The sequence below is a fragment of the Strix uralensis genome, chromosome 4, assembly GCF_047716275.1.
Source record: "Strix uralensis isolate ZFMK-TIS-50842 chromosome 4, bStrUra1, whole genome shotgun sequence".
Taxonomy (NCBI): Eukaryota; Metazoa; Chordata; class Aves; order Strigiformes; family Strigidae; genus Strix; species Strix uralensis.
The window spans coordinates 107,083,521-107,109,445 of record NC_133975.1 but is presented as its reverse complement, the minus strand read 5'-3'; the positions used below and the strand labels follow the sequence as shown (position 1 = coordinate 107,109,445).

The following is a 25,925-nucleotide window of genomic DNA, read 5'->3' as shown; positions in this document are numbered from 1 at the left end:
TCTCCGGGACGGCCCAGGAGTGCCGTCACTTCCGGCCGCCGGCACGGGGCAGCGGGAGTCCGCGCTGCTCGCGCGCGGGAGCGGGCCGGACATTGCGGCTGTTGCAGCCCTCGGTAACGGCTCCTTGGGAGAGGGGGAGGGCGGGCTCCCGGGGTGAGGGAGCCGCAGCCCGGCCGCCCCGCGGTGCTTGGGCGTCCCCCCCCCCAGGTGGTGGTTCGGCCCGGCCGCGGGTGGCAGCGGGAGGGGCGCGGGCGGCCCCGCCACCGGCTCGGGGCGCCCGTGCTGGCGGCCGCCCCTCCGCTGTCCCGGCGCGCCCAGGGCTACCGCGGTGGGAATCCCCGTTCTGCCAGCAGTGGGGGCTGCCCCGGAAGGGCCGTGGCGGGAGCGGGCGGGGCCGGTGCTCCCGGTGAGCGGGAAGGGCCGGCCCTGCCTGCCCGCGGCGGGAGGCGCGGCGGCCTCTAGCTTTCGCTGTTGGTTGCGCCGTGCCCTTTGCACGGTGCTGTCGCTGTATGGGTGGCACGTCGCGGGGGTTGCGGGGCTGGCGCCTGTGGAAAGGCCACGGGGCTTGGTGGCCCCGCCGAGCCACAGCTGGTGGGGGCTGGAGGGGGAACCCACACACCGGTCGCCCTCCTTCCCCCTTCTTTTCTGCTTTGTGGAGCTACGAGGTCGCTGAGGTCTTCAGCCCACTTTCTTATGCTTGCTGGGCTGACATGTTTTGAAGTGTGATGTTAGCTTTGCTGTGCTCTAGCTCGTGAACTTCTTTGTGAAAAGCAGTGGGATGTCATTATCTGTAGATCTTGCCAACAGTGTGACCTGAAATCCTAGCAAGGGAGCGTAATTTCAGTTGTGCTTTCTGCAGCCATAATGGTATAGTCTGATCCAAAATATCTTTTCTGCACGTGTAAGGAAACATTGTCCAAGTTTTCACGCTAGTCCTGGGCACTTGGTTTCCAGTGCCCTGTGCAGGGAAGGGTGAGAGAGAGACCTTCCTGTTATCTTTCTCATGGGATTAGTGAGAACTTGTAGCTCTTCCAAATACAACTGGTTTTATCTGGTGTGCTGGTCAGAAAAAACAGCTATGTGGCCAATGAGGTACTATGCAGGAGGCTTTTCCTGAAGTGCTGGCCTCAGTACAGCTGTGACTGAGGCTCTGACAATGAGGAAGAAAATTAGACCGAAAGGAGAACTGAGTTTGTTAGGAGAACCATGACTGACCTTTTCACCTGGGTGATTGTATCAGACTTAATTGTTGGTTGAGGAAACACAATTGGCAGAGCTTCACTCACACTGCTTAAGTGACCCAAGTGGTTTGGGTGAAGGAAATTATTGAGGAAGAAGGGGGTGATTTACTGTCCCCACAGGCGTGTAGGGTGGCAAATGTGTCTGAATGTTGTTCTGGCTTGGGAAGCAGATCTGGTGTGAAGATGAGACTGGCCCGAAAGTTGCTATCTGGCTGGTTTGCTGTGTTTGAGGAGGACGGGAGGAGCTGACAGCCCTGCTGGTGGTTCAGTTGCGATGAAAAGCCTGTAGACTTAGGCAGTTGGCAAAAGTCTCCCATATTTTTTTTTTTCCTGTTGCCACTATTTTATTTGGCTTGTGTGTAAATGCATATGACATTCCAGCCCTGATGAGAGAATGACTGCTTTGTATGGACACTGGCCATTGATGTGGCTTTTGTCCTTGACAGCTGAGAGCCTGCTCAGTGCCTTTTGCGCTGACTCTTCGGTCTTCTGTGTATTTTAAAGTTAGGTTCCCATGGGCATTCCTGTTTGTTAGTTTGTGCATGCTTTACTTGGTGTGAGAAAATACTGTGCCTTTTCACTCAAAAGAGAATTATCATCTTGTGTGTGGCATGAGATGCACGTGCCATTGATGGTGGACGTTTGTGCACATGGATGGAGAGGATGTTCTGCACAGAAAAGAAGGGTTCTCTCATCTTGGCTGGATGAGGTACTACCAATCTGCAGAAAGGTTTTAAACCCATCTTTCTTCTAAATTTTGGAACTTGTCAGGGGAGAGAAGAAAGGAAGTTAAATTTATCAGTGCATCAAAAAAACCAAGAGGCACAACAGATTTCCTAGGACCTCAGTAAATCAGTTCTGTATAGCATTCCCCCAGCTTGCTTTGTACCTGTAGCCACATGAATGTGCCATTACTGTGTTATTGATTGTTTTGTATGTGCAGCTACACTTGTGCTTCCTTCTGGAGCTTTGCACTGTATTCCTCTGGCTTCACAGCAGCAGTAATATAAACATAATGTATTCCCATTACTGGCCTTCCTTTCCTTGCTGGCTTGAGAGAAGCAATGGCAATAATATAGTTTATTTTATGATTCCATGCTGTCTATCCCAATTATGCCAGTAATTCTCCTTGAGTCAAACCAAGGTGAAGCTTTCCAAATCCCCATTTTCCCTGCAGATGGCAGGAGACCATTGCTTGCTCTGTCCTTGGATCAAGATCACTAAGACCTGTCGGACAATTCAGCATTTTTTCCAGCCTATCTACAATGGCACATTATATTGCTGATTTTCAGAATTTGTTTCCCAGATTGTTAGCTGGCAGTTCTTAGCACAGTTACTATTTTAATTTAGATCTGCATTCTGATGAGTGGCAACATATCTTGGATACCAGCTACTCGCAACTAGGTTCTTTACCCCAATGTATCCCGGCTCTAAGAGCATCCTTAAAGCTTCTGGCAGCGTGTATACTAGAGGGAAGTTGATTCTATGACAGCCACTTCATCTCTTGTGGCCCCCTGACTTGGTGTCTTGTTTACCATTTCATGTAGAGGTAATAAAATGAGAAGTTGCTGTGCTGATTGAGGGAGATAACCAATTCCCTGTGTCCAGCAAGCTCTGAAATTCTGCAACCCAGATCAAGAGACTCAGGCTTCAATTGACTTAAAAACCCTTATAGTTGACATGATGACTCTTTCTGTTTTGTACTGTCAAGAGAGAGGCTGTGTGGCTTGTGATATGCTTTACAGAAGGAGAGGAATTATGGACTGAGGCAGAAATAGCTTGGGTAGGTGAACCCACAGGGCAAGTTTTGTGTTGATGTTTTTTTGGTGACATGAAGAGACTGGTTCTGTAAGATGCTGGAGGGAGATCTCATAGATTCCCAAACATTGATAAGTTTCTGTGAAATTCTTCAGCTGTGTGAGGAGCCACCGCATACCTTCCGCAGCCAGGCCAAGCTGGAGCAGAGTTTCAACCAGGCATTTGTAGCACATCTTGGGTATGTACTGTGAAAGAACTAAAACATCAAGGAAATTGCTAGGTCTGTAATTCTTAATACACAGAGATATGAGTTTAGAAACCTGAAGCTTCATCTAGGAGGAAAATGAGAACTTATGCCCTGGGGACTGCAACACTGTTCACTCAAGCAGAGGAAAGAAGAAAATAGCTGAGTGGGTGGGATTTTCCTTGAGATGTGGAGGAGGAAAAGACAGTGAGAGTCTGTCTGCTTCTGCAGCGCAGTCAAAGAGCTCTGCAGTTACCTGTTGGTTTTCATATGTGTTAGAAAGCTTAGTGGAAGTGTGCAAAGGCAGCCAGATCTGTGTGATTATTGGGATGGAAGAAAAGAAGAGACATCTGAAGAGGAAGGTAGATGAGGGGGGAGTAAGGAGGAAGTGGCAGCTGAGGTGGTGGTATGGCAGGCAGGAGTACATCACTTAGATCAGCAGAAGAGGTGACTGTCTTTACAGACAGCTGCTTTGGTGAGCCTGGGTCTGTTCATTTCATTCTCACTCCTTTATATAATCTGTGTTCTGAATGAGTGGATAGTGACTGTGTAGGCTCTGTGGCTTTTTTTCTGGCGTACGTCCTTGGTTTTGTGGGCTGCATCAATCCTTGCTCTTAGATGTTTATTTTTTTATCTCAATCCTGACACTAAACTGTAATTTGGTGGATAGTGCTGCTGAAACTGAAATGCCTTATGAGGATACTGTTTTCCTGAACACCTAAAACAACAGCAGCAAAAAAAAATTACCTAGTTTACTTTGGGGTCCAAGAACTTTCAAAAATTTTTTTTGTTTTGGTTTGTTTTAGACTTGATTATAAATAGCCCTCTAGATCTGGGCAAAATCAGTTTGAGAATAGTACATGACGTTTTGTGGGTTGTGAAGGCTTGTAGTGGTACCTGATCCTTAGCTCTCCTCATGAATAGCACCCAGGTTCTTAGCTGCTCCATGAAACCCATGAGCTGGATGAAACCTATGGAGGCAGGATGTGTTTTGTTCCGTCTTGAACCTGCTAGTTTCAAGGGGTCACATAATGAAATGAGATTGTGACAGGTGGAGGTTGAGGATATGGTGAAGCCTAGCACCTTGTCAACAGCAATACCTTTATAGCACCTATCCTATGGATTTGATGTATAGTGATACTCTTGCATCTTACACCTCTCACGTGTTTCTACTTGCTAGATTTGTCCACAACAGTGGAGAGATCGAACTTTTTGCTCTCCTTTTTTTCTTTTTCCAGGGAAGCTAACGAACGACAGGCTACAGGAGGCAGCATTGCAGGACAACCCTTTTCCACAAAGAGGAGGAAATTGCTGTGCTCAGGTCCTCACCTTTCAGCAGTCATGCTGTGATGCAAGGTCTAGAAGTTTCTCTTTCTGTGAATGGCTTCTCTATGGCCTCTTCTTGCTGACCCAGTGTTGGGCACAAAGAGAAAGGATGCTGAAGAATAGGTACCCCCTTTTGGCTTTTAGAACGTGGGCACTTGTATAAAGGTATGTGATTGCGATTTGGTTGGAGGGATGGGATGTCTGGGGGCCAGCAAAGGGGATTTGCTGGTCTGGAAAGTTATGGCTATTGTTGGTGGGGAGTACCTCATTTAAACTTTCTGCGTGCTGATGTCCATTGCTGCCGCTGTTGAGATGACAGATGAATAACTCCCCTTTTGTGTTTGTTTAAAAAAAAGAAAAAACAGCTTGAATGCACAATGTAGCTTCTCACTAACTGAATGGTGACATGGCGAGCTATATTGTATGCATTAGAGTATGCCAAATTGTTTGTCTGATTGTCACACATGTTCCTTGCTGCTGCTTTTGTTCCATCTGTCAGCTATGTCTTAGCAACTAAACATGTTGTTGTTCTGGGTGTGGTCTTTTTACTACATGTTTGTTTAGCAGTCCCCTTGGTGAGAGCTTGATTCTAGATTGGTGTCTCTAAAAATTGCTGTAATCTTAATAGTGTATAAAACCAAGGTTTTAGCTTGTGTGTTGATCACCGAGAGTTTCAATGGAGAGACTTTACTTTGCAGAAGTGAGTAGGAAAATACAGATGGACTGTTTTCCAGTTGGATTCATAATTTCCGTAGTACAGTTACAATGCAAAAAATTGATTCAGTTCTGCCCTAGAAGGATTTTGTTTGTTCTGAACAAATGGGGATTGTCTTCTTTGCAACCCTTTTATTCCATAGCTTTTTCTAAGGTTGCTGGTTGAGGGTCAGCTTCTGTCCATTTTGATGGTGGCTCTGTGATGTGCTTTCATGGCAGACTAGAAGTTAACTTTGTGACTTGCAGAAGCAAGTAGGTGTGAGATTTTTTGGATGAGTGGCTTTTGGCCTCTGCTGTCAAAGTTGGTGATCCTGCAAAAATTAGCTCCTTCTTGCAGTACCCAGAGCCTGCTCTCACTGTTTTTTGAGGATAACATGTTGTCCTTCTTATAGGTCCCTGAATCTGAATGGCAATCTGTGATGGAGAACTATTCCTTGTAGCATGCTGTGCTGTTTGCGTATTTCACAGTCTCGTGGAATAATGCTTTAGGGATGTCCTTGGAGAGGAAGATAGATGATCGATAGGTATTTGTCTGAGTAATCATAGATTAAATTTTGGCCAATGTGTGTGAGGAAGAGTCATTAGACTGGACTTGGCCTATTTTGTGTTATAGATGCAGCTGTGATCCTCGGCTGTGTGTCTCACCGAAGGGACCTGATGTTTTACATTATTGGTAAGTGAAGGAAAGGTTGCCACTGTATTTGTTGATCTCTCCATAGGCTTTAGAAGGGTTTCTTGAAGGCCTCTGCTTTCATCTTAATCAGTCTACCTAACAAACATGAAGTTACTGTTCACCCCACACTCTGCCCTCCACCTGGCAGTCTTGCCTCTCCACCTTTCTTCTTGTTACTGAAGTTCTTTCATTGACCTCATTCCTAAGACATCCTGTTACTTTTTCTTTTGAGAACTAGTGCAGGGTTGTCTCTGTGATGCTTCTTAAGACAGCCTTAATGTGATCTGCAGGGGTTGTGTGGTTATATGACTGTTTCCCTTAAAGGAATCTCTGTAGTTCTTATTTACAACTGAAGGGGAATTCCATGCTTCTGTTGGGATATCTGCTAGGCATACCCAAGACTCCGTACCACCTTTACCTATTTCCTCTGTTTGCAGTCATTTGCAGAGTTTTAAGGGACTTGTTATTCTCTAACCTTTTAGCATAATCACAAACCATAAATGTTCATACAATAGCTTCTGCCTTAAACACCTAATTTGCGGTTGAGTAGAATATCATTAATGAAAGGTATCTTGGGCTGATGCAGAGGGGATTTTGGTACCTGACTCAGCCATGCTGCTGCAACCACACTCTGCTCTCTCCTTGCTGCAGGTGGGATCACGATATCTGTGGTAGCCTTCTTCTTCACGATTAAGTTCCTCTTTGAGCTTGCCGCACGTATAGTCAGCTTCCTTCAGCATGAGGACCGGGAACGCCGAGGGGAGCGAACTATTTATGACTACGTGCGAGGCAACTACCTGGATCCCCGGTCCTGCAAAATCTCCTGGGATTGGAAGGACCCCTATGAGGTGGGCCATAGCATGGCCTTCCGAGTGCATGTAAGGGAATATTTCTGTTTCCATGTGGTTTTGGGGGCAGGAACAGAGTTCTGAGTTAGGGATGGGCTCTTCAAATATTTTTTGTTGGGGACAAGCTGGATGTAATTTAGGAGTAGGAAAGCTATCTGTTTATGTCTTCTGCCCCCTGCAACTCTGTTGCAGAACTCTGTAAGTGCATATCTGAGGTTTGCACTCCTTAAAATCTTATCTCCCTCTCTTTAGAATCCTCTGAGGAGCCAGAGGAGATGAGGCTTGTCCTATCTACTGCTTCCTTTACTGGGAAGTGAGTGGGCCGAGCCTTGCCTTAAACAGACTTGGTGCTATCTTTTGGTTGTGCAGCTGAGGTTGGGAGTGTGGGAGTGGGCATTTTACCAACACAAGAGCTGTGAAGCTTCATGGTGGCTCCCTATTCCTCCAAAACTGAATGTTATTCTGTCTGACCTGGAAAAGCCTGCCAAGGACTCTTTTTCTGTCCAGTCCCAAAAGGCCAAGTCTAGGGCAATGGGACAAGTATATAAATAAGATGGGTGAGGTGCCTGAACACTGGGAGTTTGGAGCTACGTGGAGAAAGTTACTGGGCTCGTGCCCACCTTTCTGCCCCAATTTCCCCACCCAGAAGAGTATCAAAATAAGAAGAAATGTTCAGCTAGGTTGCCATGCCCATCCCTCTCAGGAAGGTGAGGGAAACCCATGTGCTTGAGGGCAAGTGAGGAGTTCTAGCTCCAGGGCAGGCAGTGAAAAATCTGAGGGGAAAGGGGCTTGTTCTGTTCCTGCTGTTTAAATTTATTCCCTTCACCTTGCTGACTCTCATGACAACTCCAGCAATGTGCCTTTCCACTTCATGCTTGTCTCCCATTTGTTTAGCCCTTTATTCATTAACAGTAGCTGTTGCATGCAGTGGTTTCTCTCACTGGCAGTCAAAATACATACTACTTCAGGCCCCATGCCCTCTCTCATTTAGAAACAGGGAATAATAGTAACCTTTTGCTGACTGCGGGCTGATTGCAGATGGCAGGCAGGATCTGGCCCACAAGCTGCCAGCTCTTGAAGAGCCATGCACATAGGGTTTCAAAGTGTAATTCTTTCCTTGTAAGGAAGTACTGATTGAGGTATGTTACCTTCTGAAATTGTCCGGCAGATCACTTCTGTGATTGAGCTGCCTGTGATTTTTATCTAACATGTTTTCATGCTGATGCTTCTTAACGGTACAGACTGGGTCAGCTCCTTAGGTCAGCATCTTCTCCGCACTGTTTTCTGTAACAAATTGGTGAGAGCTTTTCCAGCGCTTAGCTGTACAAACGGACAAGATCTGCTTGTTTCTCTGAAAGGATGTGGCTTTGCTTTTTTCCTTTTGCTAGTGGGTTCTCTTGGTTTCTGCTCTGGTATTGCACTAACAGTGCAGAGAAGAAATGGCTAGAGGCATGTTCTTTCCAGGGCACTCATTTGAACCCCAGCACAAAAGAGAATGAGGCTGTTCAATGCCCATTTGTGCCCTGTTTGCTTCAGAGAACACAGCCTATGTGACAGAGCGGGCTGTTAATTTTGTTTCCTTTGCCGAGCTGGGGTTCTTGCCCTTGTTTCCCCAAGGCGACTCGCTTTCTCTTCCTCTGTGCACTGCATAATTTTGCTGACCTGGACTTCTCCATTTCCCATGCAGTTATTCTATAAAAATGGGCAACCCTTCCCTGCTCGCCGGCCTGTGGAGCTGCGAGTTCACATCTGCCATGTGGAGCTAGAAATTGATATTCCTGTAACCCAGGAAGTTCTCCAGGAGCCTAATTCCAATGTGGTGAAAGTGGCCTTCACTGTGCGCAGGGCTGGGAGATATGAGATCACTGTAAAACTTGGTGGTTTGAATGTGGCCTACAGCCCCTATTACAAGGTGTTCCAGCCAGGTAAGGTCTAAGTGGCCCTCTAATGATTCAAAGTAGATTTGGAGGTTTTGGAGGTATTGGAGGCAGTTAGGTAAATGTGTTTCCAGCTAAAATAGGTAGGTGACAGGGAAAGGGTTACCCTTAACCATTTTCCTCTTGCCATGTGTAGATCCCAGCAGTAGACCCATGACTAAACCATACTTGTGACTACCAGTACGTGGCAAAATAGCAACTGCCTTACAGAATAAGTCGTTAGTGCTGCTTAAGCTCCCTAACCACTTGTGTCTTGTTCTCCATTTTGCAGTAACTTCTTGTGATCCACCTAGTAGTAAGAAAATGCCTTTTTTGAAAGTATTGAGTTATTGAATGGGAAATGCTGATTCGACTCCTCCTCTTTTAAATACCCTACTCTATTCCTTTAGGGTCCTGGAGCAGTTGATACCTTTAATTATAGACTTCTTTAAAGACATTTCCTTTTTATCAGTTATAAATTTGTTTCCTTCTACTTTTGTTTTCTGACTCCAGTTGGCATCTTTTATATTTCATGTACATGTTCATTGAAAGTACTTCTATTCCACTGCATTGTGAATAGATACAAAGCTTGCTAAGATACCCCTACAGAAAGAAGCAGCTCAGACTTAACTTACATACCCTTCAGGCTAAAGTTTGTTTGGTAAACTGACTTTGCAGGTTTCCTTGCATGTCATCTGAGTTGTACTTTGTATGTGCTGTGGGAGCAAGTTCTTGAGCTGAAGATTAGAATGGTGGAAAAATCATTCTTTAGAGGGCTAGTAACTGGGTTTGCTTTTATCAGTATTAAGTTTCTGACCCAAGGCAAACCCTGTGCACCACAGCATGTACTTCAGTGCTCAGATACTTTGTTTTTTGAATGTAGGGGCATAGAATGTGCTTAAATTTGATTCATTTTTGAGGGCAATGTGCCCCTAGTTTTTATTTGCTTTTTGTAGCTTCACTGTGGAATTTGTTTGACTCTAAACTGTTGTTGTCTGCTTCAGGGATGGTGGTTCCCTCCAAAACCAAAATTGTCTGCCATTTCTCCACTCTGGTGCTGACTTGTGGGCAGCAGCACACTCTGCAGATAGTTCCCAGAGATGAGTATGACAATCCCACCAGCAATTCTGTGTCCCTGATAGATGAGCACAATTACAGCCTCTCCATCTATGAGGTGAGTGCAACCTCATCCCTTGCTTGAATTCAGGTGAGCCTGAATATATATATAATATTATATATATAAAATTATATATATAATATAATATATATAATAATATGAGTCCCCTTCATTAATTCGTTTTCTGTTTAGCTGGGTCCTCAAGAAGAAGAGAGCTCCGATGTTGTGTTTGAGAAGTCTGTGGTGTCCAATCGGCAGACTTGCAAGGTGTTCTTCCGATTCACCTTGCACTGTAGGGGTTGTTTCCATGCCTGCATCTCCTACCAGAACAAGCCCATTAGCAATGGTGATTTTGACATCATTGTTCTAAGTGGTGAGTCAAGAACTACTCAGTATTCATTCTCCAGGTGTCGTCTTACAAGATGCTTTGCACAGTCTTTTTTGCTCTTTTGTAGCAGGGCTAAATGTGGCTTCCCTGGACTAGCCATGCTTAATTGTTTAAGCAATGCCTATTCATTTAAAAATGCTAAGGTAGATGAATTTGCTGCTGACAAGGGAAATTTCTGAAGACTGATACTCTCTGTTCCATCAGCAGATAAAAGCAGGTGTGTTTTTCCCCCTGTCTCAGGAGGTTAACTTCTGAAATTAGGCAATTTTTATTCCTTGCTAGTTCTTGGCATCGGAGCCATACTGGAAGTGAGCCAGTCATGTATTGTATGCTAAGCAACATGGATGAAGAACACTGCATGTAACCTATGTGCTTTTTTACAATTTTATAATACCTGATTTCTTCAGGAGTGAGCCAGTCTGCAATGTAGCTGTCAAGTGGCTATGCCTTCAGGCTGGTTCTCTGAGAGAGAGGTTCTGTATGCCTTTTTCCTTTTTTCTTCAACCAGTCACTGCCTGAAGCCAAGACAGACAAACTGCTGTCTTGAAATCTTTGCATCCCACTCCCAGGTTCTCTTTATCAGAGTTTTACTTCACCAGGTTTTCCTTTGGTTGTGTAGCCTTTTCTTTAAAATCATAGTAACTAATTTGGTGGTGGTCTGTGGATTCTTTACTTTTTGATTCTGGTCTCCATTAAGATTTACACAACTCCCTTATATCTGTTTCCCTCAGAGAATGAACAGAACATTGTAGAACACAATGTGTCCACCTCAGGTGTCGGTATTTACTTTGAAGCCTACCTTTACGATGCTCCTAGTTATACCAACACTCAGTGGCAACTTCCAATGCACCTGACCTCCTCCCAGCGTCGTCCTTCTACTGCAACTGAGGATGAAGATGAAGATTCTCCCTCTGACAGCCAAACCCCTGAGAAAGTGAAGAAACCTAAAAAAGTGTACTGCTATGTGTCACCTAAGGTAGATAGCACAAAGTTACTACTCTTGAGTGCATGTTTAAAATACACTGCAACTGAAGACCTTCCTTGTGCCCTTTATCTTAGCTCCAGATTTAGGTGCCTCAGACTTGGTTAAAAAAGGTTTGCTTAAGGCTAGACAGCAAATGTGGAGCTCCTGACTGAGAATAATGTTAAAATGCTCCTTGAAGTTTTAGGACTCCATGGGTCTTTCTAGGTCTGATCCAAAGCCTACTGGGAATTTTCTGCCTGATGGTTCAATAGATACTCTGTTTGCCTTTCCTTTGCTCTGGTCAGGTCAGACCTGCAATTCCGTTTCTCAGTTTCTGATACCTGTAGATTGGAACTTAGAGATTCCCAGATTTTATGTCTTTGTCCTGTTTCTTGAATGTTTCAGGGAAAAGAAAAGGGAAAAAAATGGTCAGAGTACAAAGGGTAAATGTAGAAGTAGAAGAAACAGGATTCAAGCAAGTCAAGAGAAACTGAGGATTCTCTTACAGTAAGAATATGTTAACAGAAACAACTTATTGCCTATGAGCATTCAGGGAACCTAGAAAGAAAATTACACTAAATCTTCCAATAAATTTAAATTCACTTTGTTAATCTACCAATCTGAATACATTCTGAAAAATGCAGTGATAAATATCAAAAAGAAAGACTAATCCAGGAATTTCTTTCCTGACAGAGAAAGAGGGCTATGAAACAGTTATAAGATGGAGGGATTTATAAATCTCTGCTGCATGCAGCTCTAAGAACTGACTGTGGGAATGAGTGCTGGGTCCTTGTGAGCTCAGTATCCTTTCATCCTTGTTCTGGACTTTTGTACTATTTTCTGTTGCATTACCTGGTAAAGGAGATCACCACAAGTGGGTACTGTTGCAGGTTCCCTTCAGTTGCCAAAGTTGTTAATGTGATTCTGATGCTTGTGTAATTGTATCCCTAGATATCTCTATATATACCTAGAGTATCTGTCCTGTACAGTAGATAACTATGCTGTTATTTCTTTAAGGGGTTGCTGTGCATATTTTCTTTGTTTCTGGAGAAATGTTGCTAGTCATTTTTTCCAGTCATTGCAGCTAGAACAGGCTTGTGTGGGAAATGGTTTTGTGTTTTGTCTAAAGATGCTAAAATTTCATCCTAGCTTGTTCTCCAGAAGGTGACAGTTCCACAGTTAGTAGTTATTTGTTCTGGCAGAAATAGACTGAGAAGAAATTACTGCAAATCTCCTGGATTTAGCAATTGCAAGTGCTTTTTAAAAGTTGTTTGAAATGGTTGTGAAAATTAGGGAGTAGTAGCAATGATTCTGTTAATGTGACTTTTTCCAAAACGTTTTTGTCAATGCATTACAAACTTGTCCTGAATTCAGCCTCTCAAGTGTACTTAACATTACCTTCCAGTCAGACTGGTGATGTTCTACTGAACACAGTGGCTTACTGCTGTAAAATCTGTGTCATGCTGCGATCCTACATGTGTCGTGAATGCACACAGTAAAGTCTTAGAAGTTGCTTATGGTTCTGTACAGTTCTAAAGGTTTTTATTATTGTGCCAGAAGATGTCACCAAATGTTGCAGAACCCTGTCCCTGGGGTTGGAGGGAGGTCTGGCTTTATGGATCTGTTCTGTGCCTCATGTGTTTCAGGAACAACCCTTAACAGATGTGACCTTTAACATTTTCTTTTCCTTGTGATTACTCAGCAATTCTCAGTGAAAGAATTCTACCTGAAGATCATTCCGTGGCGCCTTTTCACCTTTAGAGTATGTCCTGGCACAAAGGTGAGCCTCTTTCCCTGTAGCTGTCACTGCACCTCCATATTGTTAGCTTGTGGACCTTGTGAATGACAGTCTGATTTTTCCTTTTGGAGAGAAGCAATATTTTGTTGCGTAAAATTCAACTCTGGAATTTCCCCTCAGTGCCTAAATTCTGATAATATTTATGAATAGGAGCTAGTTGTATCACTCCTCCCTGCCTTTTGTCCCAATGCTAGGCAAAAATCTTGGATCCTTTTGCATTTCTCTTATTTTTCTCATAACCTTGCTAAAATGCTGTGACTGTGTCCACTGAAACCCCTAGGCTAGGATGCAAAGTTTGAAGTAACCTCCTAACTGGAGTCTGGATGCCTGAAATAGTATTCCTGTTAACTGCATCTGCATGGGTGAGCAGAGAATAGGGCACAGGTGGTGTTGCTCTGTCTGCTGAACACACTGTGCCTTTTGCATGATGGGTTTACCCTTTCTTGCATCTTTTTGCTGCTAGTTTTCATACCTTGGTCCTGACCCTGTGCACAAATTACTGACACTGGTGGTGGATGATGGGATCCAACCTCCTGTGGAGCTCAGCTGCAAGAAGAGGAACATCTTGGCAGCCACTTTCATTCGCTCTCTGCATAAAAACATAGGTAAAGAGGTGGTGAGGTGGGTACAGTTGTCAGGAAGTTAGCACTTGAGTCTGCTAGTTTCCCCAGGGAATGAAGATTTTCAACACTGACTGACCTCTGATGAGAACTCTGATTCCTGGTGTCTCATGTTCTGTTCTGGTTGGTGTTTCCAGTGAATGTATTTCATCGTGCCAGCTATTCCTTTTCAGTTTGGCTTTTCTGTCAGGCTCTTTGAAAGCACACCTGTGAGTATCTGAATGTCAGCAAGGCTAACTGCAAACTGCCTTTAGAGTTCTGTCTCCAAGAAGCTGTAATAAACTCATCCTTGGGCTGTAAAGCTGACCTGTGCATTTAGTCTTAGGAGTGCCTTCTAGATGTTCACGTGTTGACAGCTCAGGCCTGACCCAAATTGTCACTGTTCTCAGGAGGCTCGGAGACCTTCCAGGACAAAGTGACGTTCTTTCAGCGAGAGCTACGTCAGGTGCATATGAGAAGACCCCATTTGAAGGTCACGCTAAAGGTCAACCGTCACTGTCTGCTGGAGTCGGTGAGTGTATAGGTCACTTCGCTTAAGCCCAGTGCTTCCTCCATCCTTTTTCTTCTGCTCAGTGCCTAAAGAAATCCAAACTGACATGTACTAGGGCAACCATGCTCAAAATGATTAGTCCTTCTGTTTCAAGGCAGATGCCAGTAAACAGCTTGAGATGGGAGAAATGTTAAAAAATTATCTCAAGGGCTCCTCTGTGTTCAGGTTTGGTATTGTGTGGGATGCTGTGTTCCTTCTCTACAGCTGGTAAGATGCGATCAATTTCTTAAGTAATTAGGAAACTTCAGCTCTGATAAATTTTTAAGGAACTCGTTGCAGAGTAAATCAAGCCCTGGGAGATATCTAGGGTAAATACATACATAGCTTGTAAAAGCAGGAAATCTGCTGGTCCTATTCTGTTCCCACTTTACATTGCAACCAGAGGCCCAGAGAGAGACTATCTACCTGGACCAGACTTGGGAGCAGAACCTAGAGCTTCTGAGTCTTTATGTACTGTTTTTCTGGTACAGAGCCATTCAGTAAGATAAGCTGTAAAGTCAGATGTTACTGAGCTGCGTGCATGAAATTCTTGCATTGACAGACTTCTAGCAGTGGTTCAGTGTGATGATAAAATATTCCATAGAGTCCTTAAGTCTTCGCCAATGCTGACCTAAGCTGATGTGTTTCCAAAATGGAACTTCAGAAAGACTCATTCATATAATACAGCTCTTAACTGACATTCTGAATACTGTGTACGCAGGGCAAGCAGTTATCTTGACTTACTGTTTCCACAAGTCTCAACAGTAATCTTATAAAGATGGAAAAGAACATTTCTGGGGAAAGCAGGAATGGCTGGGCTTTCCCTTGATTTACACTCAGTAAATCTGTGTTTCGGAATATTTTCTGCATGTAAGAGTTTGCAGGTTTACAAGGTTATGTTTCAGTTCATAGCTTGCTACAAAATGACTTCACTTCTAAACAGTATTTCCCTGACAATTTTTTCCCCACTATTTTGGAAATTCCTGCACTGTCATGAGCACTGGTGTTCCAATAAATTAAGTGCCATAATAATAATTGTAAGCTTTAGTGTCCAAGGTTGACAGGCACAATGAATGTGACCAGTGTGTTTAGCCCAGAGGTGTGACTAGCATGATGCTCTAACCTGTTTGAAGATAAGCTAAGCCAAAGCTACCTGTGTGACTGAGGACTGCTGTGTAGCTTTTAAAATTTTCGTTAATTGGAATCCAGAATCAGGACACAGGAAGTTCTAGACACTTGAAATATTTTGTTACTTTTTTGCATCGTGACTTGCTTTAAGTATGAAGTCAGTGAACCCTTCAAGCTATTTTCTATTGCTCTCTGAAATGTTCCTGTTTTTAAATCTAACTCGTGGGCTGAGAGTGCTTTGCAGAAATTGCTCCTTCCCACAGGCATTTTAATACTTTAAACAATACTGCACTGCAGCCTTGAGAGGGATACATCTGTGCTGTGCTAAGATCTCACACTGGTTTTAAGATGAGCTGCATTTATGTGGGTAATGTGTCTCATAATAGAAAATGAGGAATTGGCTTCTGTGGCTTTAGAGAAATAAGAATTAGACCTTAGGAGTTCCTAATTCTCACTTTTATACTTTAGAGTACTAGACTGTTTCTTGGTTTTTGTATTGCTTAAATTGTCTATCGCATGTGGAGGATTGCCTGTTGGTTGCAGGGTGCCAAGCAGTAACGGCTGCTGCTATTTTTTTTTTTTTTTTCAGTCTTTTAAAGCAACACGAAATTTTTCTGTTTCTGACTGGAGCAAAAACTTCGAAGTGATTTTTCAGGATGAAGAAGGTGAGTTATCCTGTGACTATATACGAGGAAGAAGTGAAAGGAATGATAGTGATGTTGTTTTAGTCTGAAATTCTGGTTTCTTCTAGTATGTCTATCCTTTGTGGCTTTCCAGCCCTTTCACTTTCTCACAGATGTTAGTGAATTATCCTGCTGGTGCTATTCTAATCCCTACTTTACATAGGGACCTGAGGCCCAAATGAAAAAATATTAGGACTAGGTTTAGGAGCAAAACCTAGAGTTCTGGAGTCCCTGTCTTCTGCTTTTTTGCTATGGAGCTGTTTACTGCGATGAGCTCTCTTGTCAGGTAATACTGAGCAGCATGCATGAAACTCTTGATCTGATGACCCATGGATGACCAAGCTTGTTTTATCTTGTAGCTCTGGACTGGGGAGGTCCACGCAGAGAGTGGTTTGAGCTCATCTGTAAGGCGTTATTTGATACCACCAGTCAACTCTTTACCCGCTTTAGTGATAACAACCAGGCCTTGGTGAGTCTGCAGTTCCTATGCTGAATGCCCAGAAATGTGTTCATTGATATGCCAATGGTTAAATAATGCTGCTGCTATTAAGTGGTGTGCAACCTTACCCATTCTTTAGCTTGCCTGCACAGTCACTTCCAATGCCTTTCTCAAAGCTTTTCTTAATGATCTTAACCCACTGAAGGGCCTAAGAACTGGCTGGATGAACAGCAGAGGGTGGCCAGTCAGCAGGGAAGGCTGGATTTCTGGGCAAGAGGAGGTGGTGGTGGTATCTAGAGGTTTTGTTGGGTCTGAATGTTTCAGAATCCATTTCTGCTCTCGTACAGCTTCTGGCCTGTGCATATGAAACATCTTGTATTCTTCCTAGGCAGCTTCAGGCTTTTTATTTCTGTTGCTTAGCTTTGAGGATATTGCACTAAAGCTCCTGGGCAGCCTGAGAGATGGCGTGACTTGAACTGGTCTCATACTTGCTATTTGTGCTAGTCTTGTCTAGCACTTGGATATTTCATTTTGCTTCCTCTTTGCAGGTGCATCCAAATCCAGGGCGTCCCACATATTTACGACTCAAAGTGTATGAATTTGCAGGCCGTCTAGTAGGAAAGTGTCTTTATGAATCATCTCTGGGAGGTGCTTACCAACAACTGGTTCGAGCTCGCTTCACCCGATCCTTCCTGGCTCAGATCATAGGACTTCGTATGCATTACAAGGTAAAGCTTCCCAGCCTTGTCTGAAGCCTGTATTGGTCTGGGGAGAGGTTGAACATTGGTGTAGTAGCAACAGATCCAGAGTCCTGGTTAACAGTGTATGTTGTGGTTTTTTTTTTTCCTTCCCTCCATGTCCCTGCTGCCTTTTTCTTTCACACAGTATTTTGAAACGGATGACCCAGAATTCTATAAATCCAAAGTTTGTTTCATACTGAACAATGATGTGAGTGAGATGGATCTGGTCTTTGCTGAAGAGAAGTATAGCAAAACAGGACAGCTGGAGAAGGTGAGGGAGGCAGTTCCTGAAGGTGGGACAGTTTAACCCCTTCTGCCTGTACCAGAGGAGGCTGAGAACTTTGCTATGTGCCCCAGAAAGCTGAGCTTACTCTGGGCAGTAGGTCCTTGCTTGGGTTTATTCTGGTTGGGACTTCAGGTTTGGGGAGTGCTGCTGGTCACACTCACGTCAAGTCTGTTTTCAGGTGGTGGAACTGGTGACAGGAGGGGCTCAAGTACCAGTGACCAATGAAAACAAGATCTTGTATCTAAATCTGCTTGCACAGTACAGGCTGGCCAGTCAGGTTAGAGAGGAGGTGGACCACTTCCTGAAAGGTAACATGCTGTCTGCTCCCTACTCCTTTCTGCCTTTATGTCCCAGGGGATAGCGCTTGCTGCTCTTCTCTCCTCTTCTCTTCCAGGTCTTAGTGAGTTAGTTCCTGAGAACCTCCTGGCTATTTTTGATGAGAATGAGCTTGAGGTAATTGCTGCCTCCCTAAGCATCTCTACCCTTACTTCCCCTCCTTTCTGACAAATGAAGCACATTCTGGATCTGGAATAAAGCCAAAATGTTTCTTCTCTAAGCATTTTAAATATTTGTAATTTGTACAGTAGCTGTTGCCTTGTTTTCCAAGCTCCTGACTTTCTGACTGCAGTCTCTTGCCTTTCAGTTGCTGATGTGTGGTACTGGAGATATCTGTGTCTGTGACTTCAAGGCACATGCTGTAGTGGTAGGAGGATCTTGGCACTTCCGTGAGAAGGCAAGTGGACGGGTTTCTCCCTCTTGCTTGCTGAAACCAGCTATCCCAACTACAGCAGAAGGCAATTTAAACTGGAAACAGATTTCTTTGTTGGAAATTAGGCCTCCAGAAGGACAAACTGGAAGATTCAGGGGTCAGGAGTAGGACTTCATGCATTATATATAATAATGTTTCTCCCTAGAGAGCTCCTTCAGCGTAGCTGACTAGGGATGATGCTTAATCAGTTACCAGCAGATAAAAATCAGCAGAGGTGTTCCTTTTAAGAAAATCCAACAAAGCGCTAATTAAGAACAGTTCAGCAGGGAATCGGGAGGAATTGGTGGGAATTATTGCTATTGAAGACATTCACGGCGATATACCTATCTCTAAGGGATGCTTGAAGATCACGATTGCAATCCCACATGGAGCTTTAGGAATTCAGTTCTGTGGTAAAGGCTACTGATGTAGTAGCCTAAACTTGTACCCTGTAATTGTTCCTATCCCTCCCTGCCTTTCCCAGTGAGAGGGGTATGGGAATGGTAGCAGCTTCATTTAGAAAAATAATGGAAACTGTCAAAACACTCAAGATGAAAAGAGATTGGGAGTACAGGCTTCTAGCTGTAAACACTGGGATGGTTCCACCTTCCTACGAAAGTACCAGAGGATGTGAAAAACCAAGAGATTAGCATACTGCAAGAAGCAAATGAGCTTCTGCATTGTAAACCTACTTCATTGCCTATGCAGGTATTTCTAAAAATAAAATCTCTGTGGGGAGAGCAGAAGCCTTTCTGCTTTAAGGGAAGGGACTGGTGGGAGGTAGTAGTGTGGGACATTTCTTAACTGATAAGAAGAAACTATGTAATACTTGTCTCTGTGTGTCACCCTGGTAAAACAAAAAAAAATGCTATTAGTAGAGCACTTGCTTGCAAGGTCAATTGACTGATCTTGGAAGTTGCTTATATGCTTACTTGATTTGCTTGACTCATCTGGCTTTACCTTTCCTGTTTCCTAACAGGTCATGACGTGGTTTTGGACTGTGGTCTCCAGTTTCACACAGGAAGAGCTGGCCAGGCTCTTGCAATTCACAACTGGTTCCTCCCAGCTGCCCCCAGGAGGGTTTGCTGCACTCTGTCCATCTTTCCAGATCATTGCGGCTCCAACTCACAGTACTTTGCCGACAGCCCACACTTGGCAAGTATCGTGGGGTGGTAGGGCTTTCTGCATTGTGCTTTTGGGAATGACACCAGCTAGTTGCGGTGGGCAAGCAGTGCATAACATGTTATGTGTGTGACGCTCATGTCAACCCTTCTAAAAGCAGCTGGTGGGGATGGTCCCCTCTCAGATGTAGTCTGAATGGAATTTTTCTTTTGTTTTACAGTTTTAACCAGCTGTGCCTCCCTACTTATGACTCCTATGAAGAAATGCACAGGATGCTGCAGCTAGCTATCAGCGAGGGTTGTGAGGGCTTTGGCATGCTGTGATTGCCCCTTTCTAGGAGATCATTTAGCCTCCTGGCTCTTTGTGGCAAGACCCAGGTTCAATCCTCTGCTTGTTCTCCTTCCCTTCACAGGGGCAATGGAGGCAAAGCAAAGACTCCATGTAAAGGAATTTGTCATCCAGAAGATGTCATGTGGCCTTTCTGTATCCCGAATATGTCATCAAGAACTCATCTTTTCCCTTTCCCTCATTCTCCCTTTGGTTCAGTGTGGAACAGCAAAAGGACTGTGGTGCATTCATCAAGGAGATATTGAACTTGATTTCTGTGCACCCTGTACACCCACCCATCCTTCTTTGAAAAGATGAAGTTCATAAGCAGAAGTTACAGTGAGGTGCAGGAGATCTGCTGAGCTGCCTTTATTGTAGCACGCTGGGAGGAAGAGGGAAGACCAGCATGGAGCTCTGCTGGAAACCTGGCTCACGGGAAGCCTTAGTAACTTTCCATGTCTTGGCTCAGCTCCCCCAGTGATGCTCTCCAATAGCTCATTTAACTCTGACTCATGAAGAGTATAGGGAGACATCCTTTCAGCACCTGACCCAGAAGGGTTTCTGGTTCTTCTGCATCTTGCTCTGGATCCTGCTGTCACCCGTGCCACAGAGAAAAGTGGGCAGAATCCACTGGAGGGAGTAACCCGAAGGGGAGAACAATCTCATCGGGGCACAAGTGCTGGCCCTGACAGTGATCTTGTACTACCTCCGCCAGGGTCCAGCAGCAGACGCGTCCTTCTCCAGCAGTGGCTGGTAATGAGCCTCTGTAAATGAACTGGAAGAGGAGTTGCTCCTCCACTGAATGTTTCTGACAGTTGATGTTGCACAGGAAGCTGTCCCATGCCCTTGACTTCTTTTCCCTTCCTCAGGAGAGAGAGTATGGGCATGAGTATGATCCCTCAATGCTGAGCACCAATGCCTATCCCACATTCACCTTCAGGGTATATATGCTATGTAGTAACAGCGAAAGGTCAGTAAGCAGCTACAGTGTGCACTGGGATGTGTTTGTTGTTGGGGTGATGGTACTGGGCAGAACGTGGTACCTCCACCCCAGCATCCCACAGGGTCTTGGCTTCTACCTCTATCATGCAGCAGCCTGAGGCTTCTCTTTCGCTACTGCATTTCAGACAGAGTTTCCAGAGGGGTGCTGGTGCCTGGAGAGCAGCTGGCTTTCTGTCCTCCTGATATTCCTACCTTCTTTCTTCACCTCTCCTTTCCTCCTGTTCCATTCAGTGCTGCTGGCTTTCCAGCACAAAATGTTAACTAGAACTTCACTCAAGTGATCACTCAACAGCCTGCGCTCACCATTGTCTGGCTTGTGGGGAGAGGAGTGGGTAGACCAGCGTGAGAAGTAAACTTATGATTGGTGTGTGGTGTCACTGGCAGTCCATTCAGTCCTTCACAGAGAAATAAAGGAAAGGGGAATCTGGGAATCTTGATGAGTTCTTCAGTGAAGCAAAATTCAAGATCTTGAAGTTCTCCCTTTAAGTCCCTTAAACAGTTCAGGTCAGGAGTCAAAAACATGCAGAAGTCAAAGTGTGAGAAACCTGCATTGCTACTACTTGCAATGTAAGCTTTCACTGGATTATGGAATTGCTGGATTTCTTCCAGAATGGAGTCTCAGACTGGCATCTCTGAGCTAATTTTAGAACACTGTATTAGATAAAAAGTCTCAGCATCCTCTTCAGTCCCCTTCTGCTGCCCTCAAGCTAATCTGGGCAAACTTCTGTTCAGTGTGGGTATTTTAAGATAACTCTGTGTTTTTTCAGTGTAGCTTAGTTGAATTGACTGGGAATTTGGGGGAAGACATTCTACATCTAAAAAATGTTTTTAAGGCAGCATCTTAGCCATTCTTGGGCTGGGTGTGTTACTTCTGTACAGAAAAAAATAAATAAGCCATTTTGGTGCCAAAAAGCAGCCAGCTGAGATTGAGACTACTCAGGGGGATTTCTTTGCCTTGTGAATTCATTCCCTCACTGGCATCGAGGTGCTGGGAGGCTGCCAGCTTGAGAGTTGCCACTGTTGCTCTCTGATAGATCACTTAAGTAGTGGCTGTTCTCCCTTTTTTAGTGCAGGCTCTGTTCTGCAAGGTCCTGACCTCCTTTGGGTGGAGAGTATGGTACCATTTTATTTACACTGCAGATGGCTTCCATGGTCATAGAGTTACAGCTCCTGTGTTCTCCATGCCACCACTTCACTGTGTCCTCCAGGGACCGAGAGGAGGTGGTGGTGCTCGGCTTAACTCCTCTTTGTTGGGAGGCGTAGCTTGGTGCTGTTCCCACATTGCAGCTTTGTCTTGCAGTCTCACCTTGTAGCTATGGGCCAATGCTGCCAGTGACATCTTCCTCAGGAATCTTCTCCTTTCTTCTCTTGAGCTGGACTTTTTTTATTCTGAGGGTGAGGTAGCTGGACATTGGGCAGTCTTCCTCTGCTGGAAAGAGCTCCTAACTGCTTCTCATGACATTGCAGCCAGCACCCCATGCTTCCCAGCAGCTGTGCAGATGCCAAGGACTTCTTAACGCAAGTGCAGTCAGAACTGTGATGGGTGCTCTTAGCCAACTAAACCCATCCCCATTGTTTCTACAGGCCCCTAGCTGGTCCCATGTTCCTGAGATCCATCACACTGTTTCTAAACTTACCTCTAGCTTTATACCATTTTCCAGTACAGTCACTGTTTATGCTGCCCTTAACAATGGCAATGGCGATGTGCTTTGGTCACCTATACTGTATGTTACTTCTGGCAGAGGCTCGTTACTTTTCATCTTTTGTTTATTCCCACTTAATAGAGGCCCTTCTGCAGAAATCTTCAGGATCCTGGTATCATCTCAGACAGGTTCTGTGTTTCCTGAAGCTGCTTTGAGGTGCAGAGGGCCTGGCTTCAGCCTGCACCTCCAGGCCATGTTGCATGTTTTTAAAAACCAGGAGCTGTGGATGACACAGGTTAAATCCTAGTTCCCTCTGGTGAATTTCTGGCAGAGTTCAGCCAAAATTTGGAAGCCGGTGGTTGTAGTAGCTGATTTTGTAAATAGTTCATATAATAAATAAAATATTTTAAAAATGCTGCCTTCTCAGCTCAGTATTCTTTCAAGACTGAACAGAGGGAATCAAACTGATTAGTGCTGTCCATGGGTGAGTGGCCTCTCCAGATCTTCTGGTGTCTTGCTGAGGTTTGCTGCAGGGGAAGAAAACAGTTCTCCACCTGCAGCCTTTTGGGATGCCTGACTGAACCCAGGACCTGTGAGCTGGGAAGAGGCAGGACACTGGGCTGGGGTTCACAGCCTACTGTGAGGCCTCTCTGCAGTAGTCTGGAAAATGGGCTGAAGCAGCTGGTAATGCCAGAAATTATTTTAAGTTCTCTTTTATGTAAGTTAATAATGCAGTTGGTGCAATTACTTTTTCATCTCGCTGTGTATTATCCAACTCTTTGAGCTGCAGGTATTTGTACTGCTTGTGCCTCACTGTACTGTCAAGAGTGTTAGATAAAGCCAGGAGAAGAGGGGGTGTTTGAGTCCTTGGCGCCTTTTTAAATTGTACAAAATATACTTTCAGATTGCAGGGTGGAAACGATGTACCTGGAAATGTCTGTTAACAATGGAGTAGTTAGTAAGTTGACAGTTTGTTGCCTTCAGGGGCAATATCCAATTTCTATGATCTCTGAGCTTGAGCTGTTCCCAGCTCTGACAAAAAGCATTCGATTTATTACTGGTTTTCCTTAGACTTTTTTTTTGTAGCTTAAGGATTAAAATCATAACTAAAACTTGAGAAGATTCTACAACATGATTCTGTGTCCATTAACACTGCTGCCTGTAAAACGATGAAAACAGTGTTTCCTGAGCTGTACAAAGATTTAGCCCATCGTCAGCCAGCATAGCATTGGCTGGCTGTGTGTGTTCTACCACATGACTAGGCAGATGTTCTTACATACTATGAAACCAGCATCTAGCCTCGATTCTGGCTTTCAAGCCATGAGCACTACCTAAGAAGAGAGGGAGCAGCGCGTGTTGGTCTCTGGAATTGCCTCTGTAGCATTGTGCTGGGTTGTTTAGAAGCTCCTTGTGGGAACAAAGTTGTGTTATGCTGGAGTCAGAGAAGACAGAAGTTAGATAAAGCAGTGGTGAGTGTTATGAAGAATCCGGAAACACGTTCCAGTGTCCCCTGGGTTGTGAGTCTAGAGCTGCTGGAGTTGGGGTCAGGGCATTAAAAGGTGGGTGACTTTGCAAACCTGGCATGAGCAAAATGATACACAGCAAACCATGTGGATATGTCTTTACATGCCATGACCAGTATTACTCATGGGAAGGGGGCCAAGCTGAGGCTGGAGTTTTCGTGAAACTCTATCTGTTTGGGTGTGAAGAGGAGCGCTCAGCATGCTGGATTACTTTAGCCTGAAGTAAGTTCTAAAGTTTCTGCCTCTCTTTGCAGGATCCATGATACCATCTGGCTGCCCACATTGTTTGTCCTGATGACCAGTTTCTTGTGATGTCTTGGAGAGGGAGTGGTGTCAGTGACCTGTTGCTGACTCCACAGCCTTCATTTATCCTGACACCTGGCATGGACTTGGGGCTAGGAGAGAAATCATGCCCACATACTTCAAGCTGGAATCCTACATGTCCCAGCTTGTGTCTCCAGCAATAGCAAGGAGTTGCCTGATGTCTTAGGATCCGTGATTCCATACATGGCCACTTGACCTGAGATGTGTCAAGATGTGCTGCTTGGGAAATTGGATTTTTGAACATTCAGTTCCTCTGCTCAGCTTTCTGTTTGCCTCAATTGTAGAGCTACAGAGAAGGAATATCTTCAGATACCTGAATGAGAAAATGGGGAAATTATGCTTGATTTGAATAAGATATCTTCTCGTTTTCACAGTGTTATGGCTGACTTGGTCAGTTGAACTAGGCTGCAGCTCCTGGTTCCCATAGTGAATTGCTATGTTTTGTATGGTTTTGGCTGTTCTGCTACCATCTTGTGTCTGACTGACCTGGCACATGACAGCAGAAAGCGTTTGAACACGTGATAATAGGAACTATAAAAGAAAAACACTTATGGGAAACAGCAAAGTCCACCAGAACCTCAGCCTGTCTTGGCATCAGCTGTGCAGTGCAGAATCTGAGATTTTTAGAATCTTCCTCTTAAACTCTTTCCTTGTTTGTTTTTTATCGTTGAATGCGTGAGAAACCCTAATCTCTGCTCTCCAGAGCATGAAACTTGATTGTAGGAGGGAGGTGTTACTGCATGAATGTGTTCATTTTTAGACATAATTTGCTATAACTTTTTGTGCAGTAAAACGAAACAGCTGTAGCTGAAGTTCACCCAAATCCTGATCAGTCTTTTCCAGCTACCCTTCTGCAGGGATGGCGTGCTACAGAGTATGTTGAGGCGTGGGCAATTGCACACGGGGTTGGAAGTGGTGAGTGAGGCTGAGAGCCAAGCCTCTCAGCCTTGGTATAAATCTGCAATAAATACACATGAAAGAAACGGAGCTCTTGCACCATATGAGGGATGGAGAAACTGGAATTGGCCTAAGGCTGCTCCAGAGTTTTCTCTGAGGCACGTGAAGGCCAGAGTGAGTTTGGGTGGTTTTTTTTGGGGAGTGACTCTGCAGTGGCCAAAACCAAATTATTCTCTCCCTCTTGAGGTAATTCTCTGATATGCTGCGAGAAGTGTGTTGGCCCATACCACCCCTTAATTTAGGGATTTATGGTAACATAATTATGAAGGCCTGTAAACTCATGCAATTTTCTGAGCAATCTTAGAAATCTCATCTCTTACCAGAAAGAACAGCTACTTGGGGCTTTTGTGCTTCAGTAGCTGAAGCGTGAGGTTGCCTCAAGATGAGATAATGCTGCAAGGAAATACAATTGTCTGCAGTCCTCTTGGAGGATGATGAAACCAGCTCCGGGGGTTTCAGATTTGTCTGGAGGTTTACTGTGTAGAGGATAACTCAGATTTGCAGAGGCTTTTATTGCTGGTGTGGAATAGACTCGGACTCTTAGGGAAAATGGCAGCTCCTTCTCCTTGTCTGTGACTAGAGCAGTCAGCAACGGTACACAGCCTTCCCTCTCCTAGGCCCTTTTATATTGAGAACAACATGCAGTACACTGGTAGCAATTGTAGTCATTGTTGAAACTAAAAGTTATAGTACAAAAATGTTGCCTTGGTGTCTTCTAGTAAGACATTGAACTGTTGTCTTTGTGCTGCATGTCCTCACCCATTGAGAGCATCTCACTGACTGCTATCTCTTATGCTGACCAGTGTTGTCTTGTTTCCTTCTGCTCCCTCTTGTCCTGTTCATCTTCTGTCCTTTCTCACCATCTCA

The 25,925-nt window shown here is 44.6% G+C and overlaps 1 protein-coding gene across 4 annotated transcripts; it reads left to right on the top strand.

The window, feature by feature from the left end:
* The first annotated feature begins 27 nt into the window (after positions 1–27).
* AREL1 (apoptosis resistant E3 ubiquitin protein ligase 1) lies at positions 28–22,670 on the top strand. 4 transcript variants are annotated; one of them, XM_074868401.1, is made up of 21 exons: positions 28–113; positions 4,482–4,734; positions 5,676–5,807; positions 5,897–5,956; positions 6,608–6,834; positions 8,492–8,729; positions 9,725–9,894; positions 10,030–10,210; positions 10,957–11,201; positions 12,892–12,969; positions 13,451–13,592; positions 13,997–14,118; positions 15,854–15,929; positions 16,307–16,416; positions 16,935–17,114; positions 17,272–17,397; positions 17,591–17,720; positions 17,807–17,865; positions 18,056–18,145; positions 19,140–19,315; positions 19,503–22,670. In XM_074868401.1, exons 4-21 carry the CDS (start codon positions 5,941–5,943, stop codon positions 19,603–19,605), a joined length of 2,469 nt encoding a protein of 822 aa, XP_074724502.1. In that variant the 5' UTR covers positions 28–113; positions 4,482–4,734; positions 5,676–5,807; positions 5,897–5,940; the 3' UTR covers positions 19,606–22,670. The 4 variants fall into 4 exon arrangements, 3 of the variants coding, with proteins under 3 accessions (XP_074724502.1, XP_074724503.1, XP_074724504.1); XM_074868402.1 differs by lacking the exon at positions 5,676–5,807; XR_012628917.1 differs by lacking the exons at positions 17,807–17,865; positions 19,503–22,670 and having other exon boundaries at positions 19,140–19,277.
* Positions 22,671–25,925: the final 3,255 nt, after the last annotated feature.

What these genes read in the sequence shown, in the direction of transcription:
- AREL1 (XM_074868402.1), top strand. An exon ending in GTCACTGTCTGCTGGAGTCG is followed by an intron (nt 14,119 to 15,853) that starts GTGAGTGTATAG and finishes TTTTTTTTTCAG; the next exon opens with TCTTTTAAAGCAACACGAAA. An exon ending in CTTGGCACTTCCGTGAGAAG is followed by an intron (nt 18,146 to 19,139) that starts GCAAGTGGACGG and finishes GTTTCCTAACAG; the next exon opens with GTCATGACGTGGTTTTGGAC.